This window comes from Zingiber officinale, chromosome 4B (genome assembly GCF_018446385.1).
Source record: "Zingiber officinale cultivar Zhangliang chromosome 4B, Zo_v1.1, whole genome shotgun sequence".
NCBI lineage: Eukaryota > Viridiplantae > Streptophyta > Magnoliopsida > Zingiberales > Zingiberaceae > Zingiber > Zingiber officinale.
This window is the reverse complement of record NC_055993.1, coordinates 99,179,978-99,199,657: the sequence shown is the minus strand read 5'-3', so window position 1 is coordinate 99,199,657 and position 19,680 is coordinate 99,179,978. Positions and strand designations below refer to the sequence as shown.

General features: G+C 39.3%; 2 protein-coding genes across 2 annotated transcripts; both read left to right on the top strand.

The window, feature by feature from the left end:
* The first annotated feature begins 95 nt into the window (after window positions 1-95).
* LOC121975671 lies at window positions 96-4,687 on the top strand. Its single transcript, XM_042527453.1, has 10 exons — window positions 96-286; window positions 913-1,141; window positions 1,271-1,378; window positions 1,469-1,617; window positions 2,273-2,406; window positions 2,522-2,699; window positions 2,796-3,342; window positions 3,488-3,600; window positions 3,810-4,053; window positions 4,132-4,687. Exons 1-10 carry the CDS (start codon window positions 228-230, stop codon window positions 4,345-4,347), a joined length of 1,977 nt encoding a protein of 658 aa, XP_042383387.1. The 5' UTR covers window positions 96-227; the 3' UTR covers window positions 4,348-4,687.
* A 3,539-nt stretch (window positions 4,688-8,226) lies between these two features.
* On the top strand, window positions 8,227-10,607 carry LOC121975670 (terpene synthase 10-like). Its single transcript, XM_042527452.1, has 7 exons — window positions 8,227-8,490; window positions 8,568-8,841; window positions 8,917-9,301; window positions 9,367-9,585; window positions 9,662-9,800; window positions 9,887-10,132; window positions 10,223-10,607. The coding sequence occupies exons 1-7, from the start codon at window positions 8,257-8,259 to the stop codon at window positions 10,517-10,519; spliced, it is 1,794 nt and encodes a 597-aa protein (XP_042383386.1). The 5' UTR covers window positions 8,227-8,256; the 3' UTR covers window positions 10,520-10,607.
* Window positions 10,608-19,680: the final 9,073 nt, after the last annotated feature.

The window sequence follows — 19,680 nt, the reverse complement described above, 5'->3', positions numbered from 1 at the left end:
TAAAAAACACAAACAATTTCAAGGTGCAATCACTTATTTGATGTACCCATCATTTCGAGTTGGTAAATGAAGCCTACTCATGCGCCTCTCTGATCGGGAACAGGCGACAGGTGTATTCCATACGCTACGTGGCATGCAGGTGCAATGTCATCGCGCGGGGTATTAATGGTCGCCGTTCCCGTTCTCGCCCTCGACGGGCGCTTCATTTGCCGCTGCGGAGGAGGGAGATGAGGTCGAGGAAGCATCTGTCCACCGTTGCGAACGATCTGATCGATCGATGCGCGGAGTAACTTTCTCTCACTCTTGTTTAGATCTAGTTTCATAGTTTTTGGTGGATTTTTCTCTTTACGATCACATTGATCTGCATTTTGCTATGTGGTTATTCGGATGAGAAAGGAGCGATTGCTGTCTGTCTGGTGTGGCTTGGACAATACTTTTAGGGTATCAGCGATGGCTTCTCTGTAGGAGTAGCAATTAGTTGATTTTGGTAGTGATCTAGGAATGGGGAAGAATCTTGTTAGAAGCTTTAATTGTGTTTTTGAAGCAGTTGCGTAGATAATGGAGAAGGGTGAGTGCATTTTTGTTGGTTGCTTCTTGTGAAATTTAAATTTTTGAGTGAACCTTCGCATTGTGGCTCGATGAGATTGAATTTAACAAAACAGTGTGAGTTGCCAGTCGGTAAACTAAACTCTATGTTAAGTCTAGGCAAGACTCGAGGAGTGACATCTCTCGTGTTCACATCCCAGAAGTCAATTCTTCACCACATGCTGTAATATGGAATTCAAGTACACAAATTGTCAAAGATAAATGTAACAATAACTACGAAAGCATGCATTCAAGTTCGTTTCTCCCTTTGAACATTTCCGTACTTCTAAAATAAATAATTGTTCAATTTGGTCTGAAATCTTTCAGGATATTGAAAACATCAGTTGAGTCCCTTGTGGAAGATTTTGAACGAGGCTTGAAGCTTGCAGTAGATAACTTCTCAAGGGGATTGGTAGAGTTCTGTTGTTCAAAGGCTATAACAGCTATTTGTCCGGAGATAGGGCAGAGAATTAGTGATGGATCAATTAGCCGACTCACTTATGATATGATGCTTGCATGGGAGAGCCCTAGCTCAACTGATTTAGATCCTTCATTGGTTTGGTCTCATTCCATCTGACATTCTAATAATTTCAGTCAGATTTTTTTTTTTAAGCTGTACAAAATCAAAATTGTTGCTTTCTATTAAAATATAGGTGCAACTTATTTTATCCCTCCTTGACTTTAGGAGAGCATTGCGAAGGGAAATCAGGACAAACGGATGCCTTCTGAAGGAGATGATGGGCAGATGCATGACGATATCCCCTTGTTTTATTCAGACATCATGCCTCTCCTTGTAAGCAGTCTTCTACTGTTATATTTCTCTTCTATTGAATAAACTGTATGTTTATTCTGGAATTGCTTGAAAATTATTTTGTTACATCAGGTTAATGAAGAGCCGAGTATTGGAGAAGATGCATTTGTGTGGGTTTCCTCCCTAATCCCTCTGGCTGCTGATGTTGTTAATGCACAATTCACTTTTGAAACTCTTACCGCACCTACTGCTAATGATAGATTCCTCAAGGAAATGAACAAGTATGCCATTCATCTTATCTCAGCATTTGCTTACTTCTTTGTGAGTAAATACTGTGGAGCAACTTTGATTGAGTGACTTGAGATTCGTTTCTGTTAAGAGTAGATTCACCTTCTTTGCTGATTTGTATTTCTGGAAAAAGACTGACATGTATAGTGAATTAAGCCATATTTCATTTGAGTATTCATATCATGTCTTTGATGGTTCTTCATGTTCCTCCTTGTGTTGCTACTAATCTGCTGAGACTTGTTCAGAGATTCGGTGTTAAGCAAGCATCAAAAAGTAATTTCTGTCACTAGCATGCTGATACTCTTTAGATTCCTCCGGAGTTTTGACACAGAAAATATTGAGAATGATGGCTTGCATCTGATATCTTGTAGTTCATAAGCTAAGCTATTCAGCAGCACATGATACTTCTGAGTTAGTGAAGACTAGTATTCTTTTCCTCTCCTCATAATTTCCTGCTACTTCCTTTCAAAAGAAACAATAAATACTATTGTTTTTTAAGCTAGAATGACTTGCTGATGGGTACGACAAGGACTGAAATTTTGCTCACCAATGCTCTATCATGTTTGCTCACATATACCTCCTTTCCTTGTGTGAACAAACTGATGAGATGTATTAATGATAATGTTTACGTTTTTCTTTAATTTTTAGTTCTATCGAGTATTTGGAGAAGCAGGAAACACCAACAGGAGTTGAGTTTTCTAAGAATGAATTCATTCTTCATGTTGAGGGCACTTCATGGACACACAGAGTGGTGAGGCACATCAGAACAACTAGTTGGCCAGGTAATTTTTTATGGTTTCTCATTAATCTTCTGATCTATTGACACTATTTAAGGTGTTATCTCTTAATCGTGATTATAAAATTTGTCATTTCTATTAATTTGATATTGTGTGCTAGGAAGACTTACCCTTACCAATCAGGCTCTCTACTTTGAGGCATCCGGAGTAATGTCATATGAAACTGCTGTAAAAATCGATCTTTCAAGAGCAGATGCTGATCAAGTTAAACCAACCTCAACTGGGCCATGGGGTGCTCCCTTGTTTGACAAAGCAATAGCATACGAGACGTCTGAATTGTAATTCATTTACTAATCTTCATTATGAACATCATCAGCTTGAATGCTATGACATATCTCTAGGACAATCGATGTAATCTTTCTATAACTTTGCAGATCAGAACCCTTGGTGATAGAGTTCCCTGAGATGACTAGTTCCACTAGACGTGACCACTGGCTTACTCTAATAAAAGAAGTCATCTTGCTCCACCGCTTCATATTGAAATTTGATATTCAAAACCCTATACAGGCATGGGAGATCCATGCTAGAAGCATTTTGGGGATCTTCAGGCTTCATGCAGCTCGGGAATTACTGAGAATATCATCACCATCTCCTGCAAACTTTTTGATTTTTTTGCTCTACGAGGAACTACCAAAGGGGGACTACGTTTTGACAGAATTAGCCAATACTATAAAGCAGAAAACTAGCCTAAGGCCATGTAGTGCAAATTCCATATTAAAGGGCTTAAACATCTACCATGTCGATTCCTTTTCCATGGAAAGAAGTCCTGAAGAAAACATGAACAATCAAACAGATTCTCTAATGTCTCTTGGGCCAACCATCAATCAAGTAAGGGAGGAAGCGAAGGAGGTTAGCGTAGCAAAAGCTACTGTCGAACAGATGAAAGGAGGAGGAATTGCAGATAGTCTTCTTGTTCTAGTTGTAAGATGTTTGAGCTCTCATTTACTTGAAATTTTTTTCTTTCAAATTTGTTTCTTGTAGCAAAACTCATGCATGACTTGCTCCAAATGTTGGTGTTATCTTGAACTGGATTGCTATGGATGTTTTTTTCCTGTTCTTTTTTCAGGTGCTTATGAGTTCAGTCAAAAATGTGCTTCCTCGGTTACAAGCGGTTCTGTCATTGGAAAGACCGATGGTCACACTATTCATACGCTCCGTGATTTTGATTGTCATATACAAGTAAGTTGTAGCCTGAAATGATACATTTGTTACCTTTGGTTATATAACCTTTTAAGCTCAAACTATTTAGTCCTCGGGTCAAAATTTAAAACAAAATCACACTATTTTATTTGGGAACAGCTACATTGAACTTATTTCAAATTACAATCTCACACTGTATTCCTCCATTGCTATCATGCTAGGGCAATAATCACTTTTTCATTCAACAGGGAAATGGTTGGATTTGCAATTGCACTGATTGCACTATTAATAGTTGCAGCGATACTTTGGGCCAGAGTGAATAGAATGGGAGAAAGATGCCGAGAGATTGTTGTGAACACCACCTCTGATCAAACAATGGTGGAAAGCTTCGTTGCAGCAGAACACAGTCTGAATAACTTGCATGAGCTCGTTAAGAAAACTAATATCATGATTTTGAGAATATTCTCGATAATAATCGGAAAGGCTCCAAAGGTACTGTTTCAAAACATCCAATTCTTCCAGGACCCTCGCCCAACACTTAACATTGCCATTGTCATATCATATCTGCAGCAAGCCAATGATGTGATGTGGGTGATGATTGCAGTAGCAGTTCTGTTGGTGGTAATCCAGTTCAAGTATATTGTTATGGGGCTAACTTTGTACTCGTTCATAGCTGATTCAAGGATCGCAAAGCACATGCTGAACGAACAGGGAAATCGTAGGTTGAAAGAGTGGTGGGAGTCGATCCCTGTCATTCCGGTTCGAACAGTGAGCAGTCGTCCTTGATAGAAGTGGTAAGACTGATTTAGGAAAAGATGAAACCGTAGTCTGTTTATGAAACTTACTGCCTCTCATCAGCTTTTGTTTTCACAGTGAAGTTTGCTTCATCATGCTTTTCTGTTCCTTCAATTCTAAGTTCTCTGTAGTGTTTTTTTTTTCTGTGCGCTCATGTAAATCGTCTCATACGTGCAAGTTACAAGTATCCTTGCATTTTGGGTCACCCTTCCAAGTAAAACTTATCTAAATCATTATGTAACTTGTTGTACTTTTAGAGTGGCCTTTTTTTTTTTTCATAATTTTAAGTAAGACTGTTCAATTCGAATCAAATGATGTACTGTAATAATACTTCACCCAACAAGCTCAAATCCACCCGATAACTCGGGGTGTTTTTGTAATTTTGTGGTTGTGGTGGTCCAATTGGACCTCATCGGGTACGATTATGACTTATGAAGGACAAGGCTTCAAAGTAGTGATTATGTATATTTATTGCAAAATGAAGGAAGAAGATTCAAGGTCGGACTTCAATTGCTGGCAAAATGGTAATTTCTCTTTACTTCTTTACTTCTCTTTCTGCATGCTCAGTCAATCACTGCAGTAAGGAAATTTATAGCTTTTGGTTACCAATGTGCTCAGTGATTGAAGTGAAACTGCAGTCATGACCCTGATTTTAATGAATGTTTAGGTATATCGAGTCAGTGGTTTGACAGTTTTCTCCTCTTCATTGATTTTACTCATGGGTGGAAGGTGTGAAATGTTTCCTTTTTTTATAAGGATTTTAATGTGTATTGGTGGCTGGGCATAAACTGTGATCGCTTGTTCCATGTATGCTGCAGATGTCTTATGCAAATAGTGCTTGTTGTGCTACCTATACGAAATCCTACCTGTAGGATTTGATGACAATGTGAGCTCTTATTTGGATTGGATGAGTACAAGAGGTTTGAGTTCATTCGAGACAGACAGTAATGTTGACATGTTTAGTTTGCCTAAATCGAGTCGAGGTGCCTTATGAGTCTGCTGAGTTTGGTTGAGGGGCGTTGCACTTTGGCCGAGTTAGGATTGGGTTAGTGCGAGATGGATGATGTTGAAGCTGACATTCAATCGATGCCGACTCGTCTAAACTTACAAAAACTGACAAAAGTCCCTGACAGTAGTAGTACTATTAACATCGACCCCTCTAGTGTCATCGTGTACTAGCGAATGCCCTTGCCTCTTGTTGGTTCCATCATTTTACTATGAATGAACTACTGTGAGGACAAAGTTTGGTATGTACATTGTCGACCATCCAGAGCAGCAAGCTAATATTAATAGGGGATATTTCCTGTTAAATATTATTATTTTTCCTACAAAGGAGATGTTAAGTCCTTGATAAAACAATATTTGTTGAAGAAGCTTGTTGTTGTTAATTATCATAGTTATTTGTTGTTATGTAGTATTTATGGAGGCTTGGTTTACTTCTTGTAATAAATAAAAGCAATTCCAATCTTCTTGTCGTTTACTTCTGGTTTATTATTAACCTGACTTATGTCTGCTTGTAACATGTAGAAGAAAATACCAGAGACAACTAGTGATTATGCTGCTAAACATGTTGATTTCCTTTTCTTCTATGCATATTTGCTATTTTTGCTAATCGAGACGATTGGAAAGAGCCATTTCAGATCCAATGCATATTTGATATCATTAAACCTTGGTATTTAAATTACTTTGAGTCATTTCACTGTATAGTATACGAGAAGCAGCCAATCGCAATCTAAAAGCACTTTTATCTTAGCTTCTCAGGAAACTTGACTTATCAGGAGGACTGCCACAAACACCGATCGGACCAATTCCTAATATACAATATCCTCACATTGCAAGGTAACATTCCGAACGGTCCAAATGGCGAGGGAGATTTTGACCCCAATGTTTTCGACGCTATCCTCACTTGAAGTTATTGCCAGTCATACATGAAGGTTATTTCCCTAGAAATCTATTTATCTATGCTACTTACTATTCAAGAGTTACTGGACTAGACAAACTCAATAATTATAGACAATACGGAATAACTTAAGAATCATATCTAATTTTTTAAGCTCATTTTTTTTTTATTTTTCATATATCGATCATCATGGAATAAATTTGATTAAACACCTCAAAGTTTGCCTTTTTAAATTGTTTGCTAGAGTTTTAGAATTGCCAAACATACCTTTAGGATATGTTTCGTTGAGAGTTATCTTTGATAATCTTGATTATCCATCTAAGGTTATCAACGAAAATCCTATTTGATTTGATAATTGATGATTTCTGAGTAATATTCTATGTCCGACACGTCAGTAAAGGGACATGCAACATGGAATCAGAAAATTTCAAAAAATTGAAATTTTTCTTAATTTCGGGATTAACGAATTTTTTTTATCCAAAATACATTCGGATAAGAGAAAAATGTGATAAAAAAGAAAAGCGTAAAAAAAATAAAAAATATAAAAAAAAAATTTAAAAAACTTAAAAAAAGAAAAAGTAAAAAAATAATAAAAAACATAAAAAATAAAAAAATAGAGAAAACGTAAAAACTAATAAAAAATAATAAAAAATTAAAAATTAAAAATAGAGAAAACAAAAAAAAATAATAATCATATAATCAATATTATATATAATAACTTGAACGAAACATATCTTAGTTAATGTATTCTCTCAAAATATCGTGGGCATTTTTTAAAAAAAATAAAATTCCCCTAAAATTTATGATCTTCATTGGTTTTTACAGTGTTGCCTTACTGTTTGTTTGTTTTCATATCTAATTTCATCTCCAGGAATCAAATGCATTAAGTACAATGGTCAATTTCTATTCCCCATTGCCTACGATGACATAAGGAAGTCAAAGCCATCAATTTGTGGTTGACCAAGTCGATTCGCACCTGGTTGGTATGTTAATTTTTTATACTTTTATTGTCCTTTTTAAAAAAAAGGTCGTGTTATTGTTTTTATTAAAAAATCACTCGTCAACAGTGAGTTTGAAAATATACATATATTTTTGCATCAGTAGCTAGGTTATGTAATAAATCAATATTGCCGTGCTATGGAACATTTTTTTTTTTGGTAAAATTTCTCTCTTTACTTAATTTACCCTCGATTTTATATTAAGAAACATAATCAAAGTTTACATTTTTAGATTTGAAGTTCTTTTATTTTTACCTTACCGTAAATCCGTAATGAAACTATTTAAAATTTACAAAGAACTAAAATTGATGAATTATACTCGAGTGCCTAGCTTAACTTTAGAGAGAGAACCTGTTAGGTTTGGAGCGAAGTGAAAGACATATACTAAATTATAAATCTTTTCGTGGTACATATAGTTTTACAAAATAATATGAAAACTTACCTTGAATCTTCGATATGCTTGAATGATGTCATAGATAGATAAGAACCCCACGTATGACTCTTCTAGTAATATTCACGTGTATTAGATCACGAACTCGATACGATCCGTTAGGTGCTAGCCTCTTAGATCGACAAAATCTTGGAAGCACTACCGATCTCTTTCGATAGAAGAAAACGAAGAAGAAATTGATGATGTAGAAATCGAGAGAAGAAATTCATCATTTGAATTTTTCCGAGAATGACTACTTAATTATAACCTCTAAAAAATACAAAGAGTTAAATTCTCAATTAATTCATCATTTATGGTATTTATTATGATAACTCTTCAAATTCTTCACAAATTATATGTTTGTACTTTTACGTCATCAATTGTTCATTTGATCTCTTAAACCGGCATTATTAATTAACTTCGACATGTTAAACAATTTATATTTTTAATGAATTTTGTACTCGACGTGAGGCACAATTGTGCGCTGCTATATAGATGCTGCACTTGTTCTTCTCCTTTCACCAAATTATTTATGATTGCAAACAAGTTTGGAAATAGCTAATAATCAAACAATGTCTATCTACTATACCAGCACTACTGTCTCTGCTCCCATGATATCCGTCCTCCCTCGTCGCCCGATGATCGTTGCTGCTGTCGAGCATCGAGGCCTACAGATGTTCCGGCGAACTCTCCAGGTCCGATCATGCAGTGGCACTAGTCATGTAGCTCCCTTGCGGCGGTCAGCGAATTATCATCCAAACATATGGACGGACGAGCATGTGCAATCCCTCTCGGGCACCTCCACGGTATGTGAGTGTGGTTGTTGGTCGACCGTCGAAATTTTTATGTGTAACCTTTGTTTTAATTTGTTTTCTGTACGTAGGCGCAACAAGAAGAGAATCGTGAGAGAATAAACGTACTGAAGGAGCAGACCAGGAATCTGATACGCGAGAAGCAGCAAGTAGCAGAGCAGCTTCAACTGATCGACCAACTGCAACAGCTCGGCGTGGCGTATCACTTCAAAGACGAGATTGCTGACGTTTTAAGTCATCTTCATGCTTCTTTAGACCATGTGAGCTCGCAGCTCAAGGACGATCTCCATGCCACATCGCTGCTCTTCAGGCTCCTCCGAGCAAATGGCTTCTCTGTTTCACAAGGTAATTAATCAATGATCACTAAGTAATCAATTGCTTCACAATTCTGACTGTTGCTGTTTGCAAAATTACACTTAGGTTTGTTCGAGACATTTAGAGACGAGAAGGGAAACTTCGAAGTTCGCTGTGAGAACCAGATCAGAGGGCTTCTGAGTCTGTACGAAGCTTCCTACCTCGAGAAGGAAGGAGAGACTTTGCTGAAGGAAGCCATGGATTTTGCAACAGAGCAGCTGAAAGGATTCATGGAGGAGGGATCTGTTCCTGAGACTGGAGGTCTCAGAGAGCAGGTGGCCCATGCGCTGCAGCTTCCACTGAATTGGCGGCTGGAGAGAGTGCAGCACAGGTGGTTCATTGAAGCATGCCGTGGCGACGACACCATCAACCCTCTCCTGCTGGAGTTTGCTAGGCTCGACTACAATCTGGTTCAGGACATGTACAAGAGTGAACTCAGAGAGCTCTCCAGGTATATCAATTGCAACCAAGCATATATACTTTCGAAGTTTTTATAAATAACAATTTCAAATGCAGATGGTGGTCGGGGCTCGGGCTTGCAGAGAAGCTGTCATTTTTCAGAGACAGATTACCTGAAAACTATCTGTGGGCACTTGGTTTCACTTATGAACCAGAAAGTTGGAGATGCAGAATGATCCAAACAAAGATCATCTGCTTTCTTACATTGATTGATGATATTTACGACGTCTATGGAACCTTGGATGAACTCCAACTCTTCACTGATGCCGTCGACAGGTGACAAGCATTCACCATCATCGACATCAAGTCATGTTTATCTCAACTATCTAAGATCGAGTGAGTTTTGTTGCAGATGGGACTTAACTGCCATGGACAAGCTTCCAGAATACATGAAATTATGTTTCTTTGCAATCTTCAACCTGGTGCACGAAGAAGGCTATCGGGTGATGAAGGAGAAGGGCTTGGACATTGTGCCTGATTTAAAGAAAGCAGTAAATTATAAACACTAATTCAATTTTCTTCATTTTCTTCTTCTTCTTTGTTATTGAATGAGTTGCTGTGGGTATTAAATTTTCAGTGGGGAGATCAATGCAAATCATACTTTGAGGAAGCAAAATGGTTCCACCATGGCCGAACCCCCAAGCTCGAGGAGTACATGGAGAATGGACTGGTATCAATAGCTGGTCCAATCATTCTATCTCACGCTTACTGTGTGGCCAAAGACTTAACTGGAGAGGCCTTGAAAATTTTTCCCAATTACCATGAGATCACACGCTCCTCTAGCATACTTTTTCGTCTTTACGATGATATGGGCACTTCCACGGTAATTTTATATACGCACACACGTTAATTGTATCTAGTTGAAGTAATCAAACTCATTGGAATCAAACAACATTTACTTTACTTACTACAGGATGAGTTAGAAAGGGGCGACGTGCCAAAATATGTTCAATGCTACATGCACGAGAAAGGTGTCTCTGAGGAAGTGGCGAGAAGGGAGATAAGAGAATTGATGAGGAAATATTGGAGAGAATTGAATGCATCTCTTAGTTGGGATTCTCCATTAGAGGAGTACTTCATGAATATACAAGTTAACATCCCTCGGACGGCGCAGTTCTTTTATGATCACGAAGGAGATGGATATGGCAAGGCATATGGAGAAACTAAGTCTCAGATCATATTGCTATTATTCGAACCTATCCAAATTTAAAATGAATTCATATAAATTGTACCCTCTAGCCAGAGGGATCTATAAAGTATTATCGAATTAAATAAATGGAAAGTTTATTCTATTGTTATATATCAACTTTAACAAATTTGGTAAACACTTATTAAAGCTGCATTCTGAAAACTCCATTGAGAACGACATTACTTTCATTACAAGCTATTCAAGTGACGGATTCGAACATTAACCTCGAGTATTAACAGCGCATTGTGAGGTTTTACAGGTTCCTCCTTAACTTTCAGATGCTATGAAAAAATAAAAGATAATCTCAGTTAGTCTCATTAATTATCTCTGGAATGATCGGTTCGGCTCACGGAAGTTTTCTATCGATCACCAAGATAAATCAGAAAGCTCACGCGAAGGCCAGCCCAGAAGTCTAGCATATTTTGATTACGCCTTCTATTTGAAATTTTTTTTTCTATAAATACACTATAACTGAGATTTGAACCACAAATATCTAGATGATAATTTAAATATTCTACCACAACACCATAATCTCAAAACAAAGTAAGTAAAGACAAGAACAAGTTGATGAGGTCCAAGTACATTCTTCCCAAGTGGAATATCACCGGCAGAAAAAAGAATTCTCATCGAAGAATGTCAAAACTGATTTGGGAAACCACCAAATTGTACGTACAAACCACCATCGCACCTCGACTAGCCTGTGGGGGCAGACTGATTTGGGAAAAGATGATATGGTAAGCTGTTTATGAAACATTTTGCCTCTCATGAGTTTTTCTTTTCACAGTTGAATTTTGCTATATCATGCTTTTCTTTTCCTTCAATTCTATGTTATATGTAGTTTTTTTTTTCTTTCTGTGTGTGCTCATGTACAATCGTCTCATACGTGCAAGTTACAGGTATCCTTGCGTTTATGGCCACTGATATAGTGCGTGATCGTGGGATCAGATAGATGATGTGGTTGGAAGTCAAGCTCACAGGCGGTCAGAGGTCAAACCCCTGTGGCGGTCCGAAGTCAAGTCCGCGTGTCGGTCAACAATCAGGCCTACGTAATAGTCAAAAGTCCACCTATGCGGCGATCAAAAGTATGGGCTATGTGGTGGTCAAAGGTTCGGATTACAGGATGTACAGGGGGAGATAGGCGGCTTCAGACTCGCCGGACAGGAGACACAGGTCAGGACATACAGGTCGGATATACAGACCGGGATGTACATATTAAGATAGGCGACTTCAGGCTCGACGGACAAAAGACACAGGTCAGGACGTACAGGTCGAGATATACGAATCAAGACGTACAGGTCGAGATATATGAATCATGACGTACATGTCCGGATATATGAATCGGAACATACAAAGTAAGAAGTACAGGTCAGTACGTACAGGTCAGGATATACGAATTGGAACGTACAAAGAAGTACAGGTCAAGACGTACAGGTCGGGATAGATGGACCGGGATGTACAGGGGGAGAGGCGGCTTCAAGCTCACGAGACAGGAGGCGCGGATCAGTACATATAGGTCAGGATATACGAATCGGAGCGTACAAAGAAATACATGTCAGGACGTACAGATCAGGAAATACGGAGCAGGACGCACATGTTAGGAAATACGGATCGGGATGCATAGGGCGGGGCAGATAGAATTGGACTAAGGTGAACAGGTCAGGACAGGTAGAAGTGGACTAAAGCTCACAGGTCAGGAATTATGGGACAGGATAGGCAGATTAGGGAAAATAGGTCGGGAATCACAGATCGAGATATGCAAGACAAAATATGTGAACCAGAACGTATGAGGCAGGCTAAGGCGTACATGTCAGGATATAAGGAATCAGGCTAAGATGTACAAGTCAGGAATTACAGGACAGGATTGGCAGATTAGGGAAAACAGGTCGGGAATCACAGGTCGAGATATGTAAGACAAAATACGTGGACCAAAACGTATGAGGCAAGATAAGGCGTACAAGTCGGGATATACTGAATCAGGCTAAGACGTAAAGGTCAAAATAAGTGGGCACGAACTAAGGCACACAGGTTAGGATATGTGAACCAGGATGTACAGTACAGGATAGGCGGACTAAGGCAAGACATACAGAGCATGACTTGCAGAGTAAGCGAAGGCCAACTAAGACAGGACAAGATTGGATGTACAGATCTGGATTTACGAAGCAGCAAATACAGGTTAGGAACTACAGGTCTATATCCCCAGATCGGGGTCGGCAGGTAGGAAGACCAAGCTTAGGGTTAAGGAACTTAAGAGGGCGCACACTACACGACAATCAAGCAAGGGAATCGTAACCACCCATTAGAGAATAATCAGGGCGTGTCAGGGAATATGCTAATGGTCCAAGGCTCGTTGCCCCTCGATCCCTCCTCCGACCTATAGGAGGATGCCACGTGTCACTCACCACCAGATAAAGTCTGGCACCCGACATTCCCTGACACTCGTCAGACTCCAGAAACACCCACAGCTGTATAAAAAGGGAGGCTTTGTCCTTACGCAGGTACGCTCACTCGTCTTCACACACTCATCCTTTACTTTTTGTCATTTTTACTATATTTCTGGAGAAAAAGTACTTGCCTTGAACGTCGAAGGGCCTGACCCGGGGACTTTTTCCCTAGTTTATAGTCTCTAACGACCTGGGTGCTTGTCTAAGTGTGTGCAGAGCCTTCGCTTGATCGTCCCCGTCATCACCCCTCGTCATCCCCCCGTGGGAACCTTTCCCGCAGGTACCAGATCGACCAGGCATCTCCGCGACTTTCCGTCAACCTCGAGGACAGCGCAGCCCGCCTCTGTCCGACTCAACTTTCGGACGGGAACAACCACCCTTCAAATAAAACTTATATAAATCATTATGTAGCTTGTTGTACTTCATAGAGTGGCCTTTTTTTTTTATAATTTAAAAGAAGACTCTGTTCAATTTGAATCAAATGTTGTACTGTAATCATACTAACACCCAGCAAGCCCATTTCCACCTGATAACTCTAGGTTTTATTGTAAGTTTTTTGGTTGTGGTGGTCCGGTTGGACCTCATTGGGAATGATTGTGAACTATGAAGGATGATGCGACATCTTCCTTCAGTCCCCACATGTCCCATATAGGTTAAAAGTCACATTGATTTATCAATCAAAGTCAATATGAAGTGGAGATATGCAAAGAGTCAGACTCATCCCAAGAGAAGCTTGCGACTAACCCACTTAGCCGCATATGTTTATCTCCAAAGACTCAAGTTTGATTAAGTAGAAGTCCAATGCACTCATCCTCAGTTCGGTTCCCGACTCCGACATACTATATGGCTCGATCTCAGTCGCCGACACCCTTCGTGGTTCTGTCTCAATCTAAGATTCTATTATCCTATCTTGGCCTCAATAACCAATATCCTTCCAACTCAGTCTCAGGTCTCGCCCTCGATATCTACACTGACTCAATCTCAGTTCCCGACCTCAATGTCTACTTGCCTCAGCTCTAGGTCCATGCACCATCTCTTAAGGCTTAGCTCCTCTTCTGACACCCCTTTTGAATCAGCTCCAGGTCCTAGCACCATCTCTCAACTTCGGATTCAATCACCAACATCATTTCTCTCTTGACCATAGTCACCAGCACACCCTCTCTCAATATCAAATCCTGACATCTTCTCGGTCTTGGTCTCAGATTGACTTTATATATTCTCAAGGTCACTCCACATCTACGTCATCTCTTTCACCCACAAGACAAGTCTATGCTCTACACAAGCTTGCTGACAATGGCTGTGGATATTCCAAGACGCATGTCATCCAAAGAATAGGGGAGCAGTTACAAGATTGGTAGATATATATGGTCACCTAGATACCCCCTACTCACTTGTGGTGTTGGCTGAATGAGAAGGCAACTAACGACTATCGGATCCTATCCCCTCACTGGTTCCCACAATGATGATATTCTGACCAATGTGGAGATTCTCTCTAGATGACTACATAGACACTTACAGAGGTAACAACAAGGAGATTCCACACTTTCTTGAACTCCACCGTGTTCTACTCTCCTTCTCCACCTTCTTCGTTTTGTATTTTCCCTTAAGTAAATCCTAACTTGAGCATCGGAGTGACCTCGGGATCCATCCCCTGACCAGTCTAACCCTCTTATGGAGTGCATTTCAAGTCCTTTCACTACAACAAAAATGTTAAAAGATAACACCACAAAGACAACGATTTTAGAAGAAACTATTGTGAATTTGATAAAAGATAACGATTTTTGATAAAATCATTGTCTTTAAGCTCCTGTAAAATACAAAAGACAACAGTTTTGTAAAAACAATTATCGCTGAGTGTTTTTTTTTAAAAAATTAACAACGCATTTTATAACGATTTTCTAAAATTGTTGTCTTTAAGCTCCTTTTTAGATGGTACAACAACAGTTTTATAAACTGTTGTGTTTTTATATTATTTTATATAGTCAAAGACATTAGTTTTAATAAATTGTTGTCTTTCTTTGATTTTATTTTTTCACCATTTTTTCCCTTCGTAGTTTTTGTTGCAGCCGTGTTTTCCTTTCCCTCTCTTAGAAAAATTTTTGGTGCTGTGTTTCCCCCCTTAGCCTTCCAAACCCTAAGCCATTTTTCTTTCCCTCTCCTCATACGATTTGTTCATGCTATCGCTGTCAAACCCTAAGCATCTTCATCCAACCCCTTTTCGACAAACCCCTCTCCATGAACCTCTCCTCCGAACTTCTCTCAGCTTAACCCTCTTCCGCTGAACATCTCCACCGAACCACCCATCTCTGCTGAACCCCTCTCTAAATGAATCCACAGTTACACTGATATACCTCAGGTATGGTTGGCAAAAGTGCTTCTAGCTAGTTCCATGTGAACATTATAAAATTTTAAAATCTCTTTATATTTGATCTAGTTGACACTTATGAATATAGCAATGTTTGTGTGTTAAAAGCTCATTTCAAATTTGTTTTAGAATGGAGACATACATTCTTTTTGTTTCATCATCTTAGAATGGTTTATAGGCTTTAGATAAATGAATTATGAAACAATAGTTTAATTGTGACAACATAATCAACCAGAATAATTGGGCTATAATATTTTATAATTACTTGTTGAGAGTTAATTAATGTTTATTTTTGTGTGCTAAGAAATGATTACATATTTATACAGGCATGAACAACAAATGTACTTTACCAAAAGTTTGCTTGTCATTGTGTTTTTCATTAACTTGACAATCCATACAAGCATGCTATGCAACTGGAAGTTTTTTTTCCTGATTAATGTTATCCTAGTCTTTTATTTTAAGATGCTTCCATCTTGTCGCTATTCAAAGTATAATCCTCTTATCTCTACGTCTATGCTAAATGTTTAAAACTATTGCAGTCATCACAATTAATATTAATTTAGCTACTTTTACCATAATAATTTAATAAAATTTAACAAATGTATTCCAACATAATTCATCAGAATAATTTTGTGTTGTTGGTAGCACTGCTAATTTAATGTGTCCTATTTATATAATTGTTTTGAAGGATTTAAGTCATTGTTGATTGCTTAGTTGTACGAGCAATGGACAAAGATTGGATGTCAAAGAATAGATTATTACATGAATATGAGATTGGAATAGAGTTTTTCTTGTATTTTGCAATGTGAAACGCTAAAGATTCGAATGCAATACCTTACCCATGTGCAAGATGTGGTAATCTAAAGAAGAAAGATGTTCACACTATTATTACTGCAAGGAGTACCAGATGATCAAACCTGAGTTTTGATAATGACAAAGGGTTCTAAGTTAAGGATTATTGTTGTTCTAATAAGTTGAACTGAATGTGCTGAAAAGTCCTATGTGATCTCAGGTAAAGGGAAAGTCCTAGCTACAGTTAGGCAATGAAGTCATAGTCTGGGGGACTGGGTAAAGTCTTGGCGGATCGAGAACATTGGGTGAAACTCTAGAGTCGAGGACTCTAGGTGAAACCCTGGGGGTCGCGGACACCAGGTAGAAGATTGGACAGGTTAGGATCGGACGTCAGCATGAAGTCTTGATGTCTCGAACGTTGAGCAAAAGTTCAAACGGTCTGGAGGACCGGTCGGGCAAATGGTAATTTCTCCTGAAAGGAGTAGGTGAGGACGTGTTCCCTAAAGAGAGAATAGTAGACATCGGTTTGACGTAAGGGTTCTGGGAAATTCAAAATCCAAAATTAGACACTTCGAAGACTATTAAGTAGTTTTATTAACCATATTTTATTGCACTAATTTTGTCTTGCAAGGTATGTTTGATATTTTGGATTAACATGTCTTACAGGAAGTGAAATGTACAAAATAAGCTCGGATGAACAGTGTTCAACGTGCCTCTAGGGCAGTTGGAGGCGCTTCGAGTGTCTTGGCGGAGGGCCCGCACAGAGAGGCACAGAGGTTCCTTCCATGCGTCTGAAGGCATCCTAGAGACTGGATGGAAGGCACCTTCCATGAGCTTGAAGGTGCCTTCAAAGAGATAAACTTCGCAGAAAGCGGACATTATCGAGACTAAAACTGTGGGGACAAGATGCACTGTTGGAAGCGCCTTCCATGGTGTTGAAGACGCCTTCAACATCCCATAAAAGGAGTGCTCGAGTAGATGCTTGAATGAGTTCATTTTTTGCAATCTTTATCCTGTGCACTGCTCCATAGACGATCTGATGAAATTGTAACGCTGCTCCGATGAAGCCATAACACTACTCTGACGACTGAAAGCACGACTCTCTGAATTCCAAAGTTGTTGGTATAATTTTGATTAGAGTACTTTAATTGTATTTTTTTTGTACTTCATCTTTGTACTTGAATTTCTGAATTGATAGTGAATTACCCAAAGTAAACACTCAATGAGTGTGGACCTTTAATTAGAAGTCATCATAGATTTTAAACCAAGTAAATGTATGATCGAGACGTACTAGGGGGGGGGTTGGGTGAATAGCACTTGTGACTTTTTTACACTTTTTGGAAAATAGTCGATCAGAATCACGCAGTGAAAATAGCCTGTGACGACTCCTATTTCAAGGCCCGCGATCGTTATCACTTTCGTTAGGAAATTCACTATCAATTTAGAAATTCTAATTACAAGGATGAGTACAATAAAAGTATAACTCAAATGCTTTACAATAATTATACAGATGACTCTTAGAATTCAGAGAGTCTTGCTTTCGATTATCAAAGTCACATCTCGGAGTCACAGGGTCGTCCTTGATGCAGCGCGCAAGAGAAGCATCATAAGAATGAGTTGTTCTCAAGCTCTTGCCCAAAGCCTTCTTTTATAGTTGTTGAAGGCGCCTTCAACCCCATTGAAGGCACCTCCAGCTCTGATCCTTATCCCCACAACTTCGGAGATGATAACTTCTGCAATCTACGAAAGTTATCCCTTCAAAGGCGCCTTCAAGCGCATGGAAGGTGCCTTCCATCCCTGCTCTAAGGTGCCTTCATGCGCCTAGAAGGCGCCTTGGCTCCTCTTCATACGAAGCTTTAGTCAAAGCAGCCGAGGCACCTCCAACAGCCCTGGAGGCACCTCAGACACTGTTCATTCAAAATTTTCTTTGTGCATTTAATTTTCTGCAAGACATATAAGTCCAAATACAAAGTATATCCTACAAGACAAAGTTAGCACAATAAAATATAAATTATAAATTATTTGATAGTATCCGGACTGTCTGATTTTGACTTTCAAATATCTCAGAAATTCTAGGTTGAACTGACGTCTACTGTTCCTTCAACAGGGAATGCATCCTCACATACTCTTCTCAAGAGAAATTACCTTTTTCTAGATCGGTCATCCAGACTGACTGAACTTTTGCTCAACGTCCGAGACGTCAGGATTTCATGCTAAACGTTTGATCCCCGACCCATCCAGTCTATTGGTGCAGGGAGCACCAGGCGATCAAACCTATGTTTTGATAATGACAAAGAATTCAAAAGTTAAGATGTCTTGTTGTTTAACAAATGTGATTGAGCTTGTAGGAAAGTCCTAGTGGATTCTAGACAGATGAAAAATCCTAGGGAGAGGTAACCCTAGGTCCTAGGGAGTGGTAACCCTAGGTTATAAAAAACCTTAGGAGAAGATAATCCTAGGTCCTAAGGGTGGTAACCCTAGGTGGAAAGTCTTGACGGGTCGAGCGCTTTAGGAGAAATCCTAGAGTCGGAAACTCTAGGTGAAAATTCTGGTGGTCGCGGACTAGGTGAAAGACTGGATGGGTCATGGAGCAGACGTCCAACATGAAGATATGAAGTCTCGGGTGCTAAGCAAAAGTTCAGTCAATTTGGAGGACCAGACTTGCAAAAGGTAATTCTCCTGAGAGGAGTAGGTGAGTACGCGTTCCCCGAAAAGGGAATAGTAGGCGTCGATTCGACCCAGAGTTTCAGCGAAACTCGAAATCAGAATCGGACAGTCTAGAGTTTGTCAAAATAATTTATTATTTTATATTTTATTGTGATAACTATATTTTGTAGGATATGTGTGGTATTTTGGACTAACATATCTTGCAGGGAGAGAAAATGACTTAAAAGGCTCGGATGAACAGCGTTCGAGGTGCCTCCGGGGCTGTTGGAGGCGCCTCGGGTGCCTTAGTCGAAGTCTCCGTATGCAGCAAGGCACGAAGACACCTTCAAGGAGCTTGAAGGCGCCTTGGATGCTGGATGGAAGGCGCCATCCATGGAGCTTGAAGGCACCTTTGGATGGATAAACAGCGTAGGCCACAGAAGTTATCGTCTTCGACGCGGAAGGGATAAGAATCCATGCTGGAGGCGCCTTCCATGGAGGCTGAAGGTGCCTTCAACAGGATATTTAAGGTGATCTCAAGAAGGTGTTGAATAACACTTGATATTTGCAATTTTTCTACTGTGTGCTGCTCAAAAGATGATCCGACGAAACCGTAACGTGACTCCAACAACCGGAAGCCCGAAATTCCTTCTTCTTAGTTGTCGGTATATTTTCAATTGTACTTTAATTATTGTATTTGTAATTTCTGAATTGATTAGTGGATTGTCCATCCAAAACACTCTCACGTACGGGGCTTGGAGTAGGATCGCCACATGCTCCGAACTAAGTAAAAGAAAAGTGTTAGCACTTGTGTTGTTTTGCTTCCGCTATATTTCTATCTTCGGCTTCGTTACTCTGTGCTTTCTGAAAAATGTGAAAAAGCCACGAGTGCTATTCACCCCCTCTAGCGCATCTTGATCCTACAAATGGTATCAGAG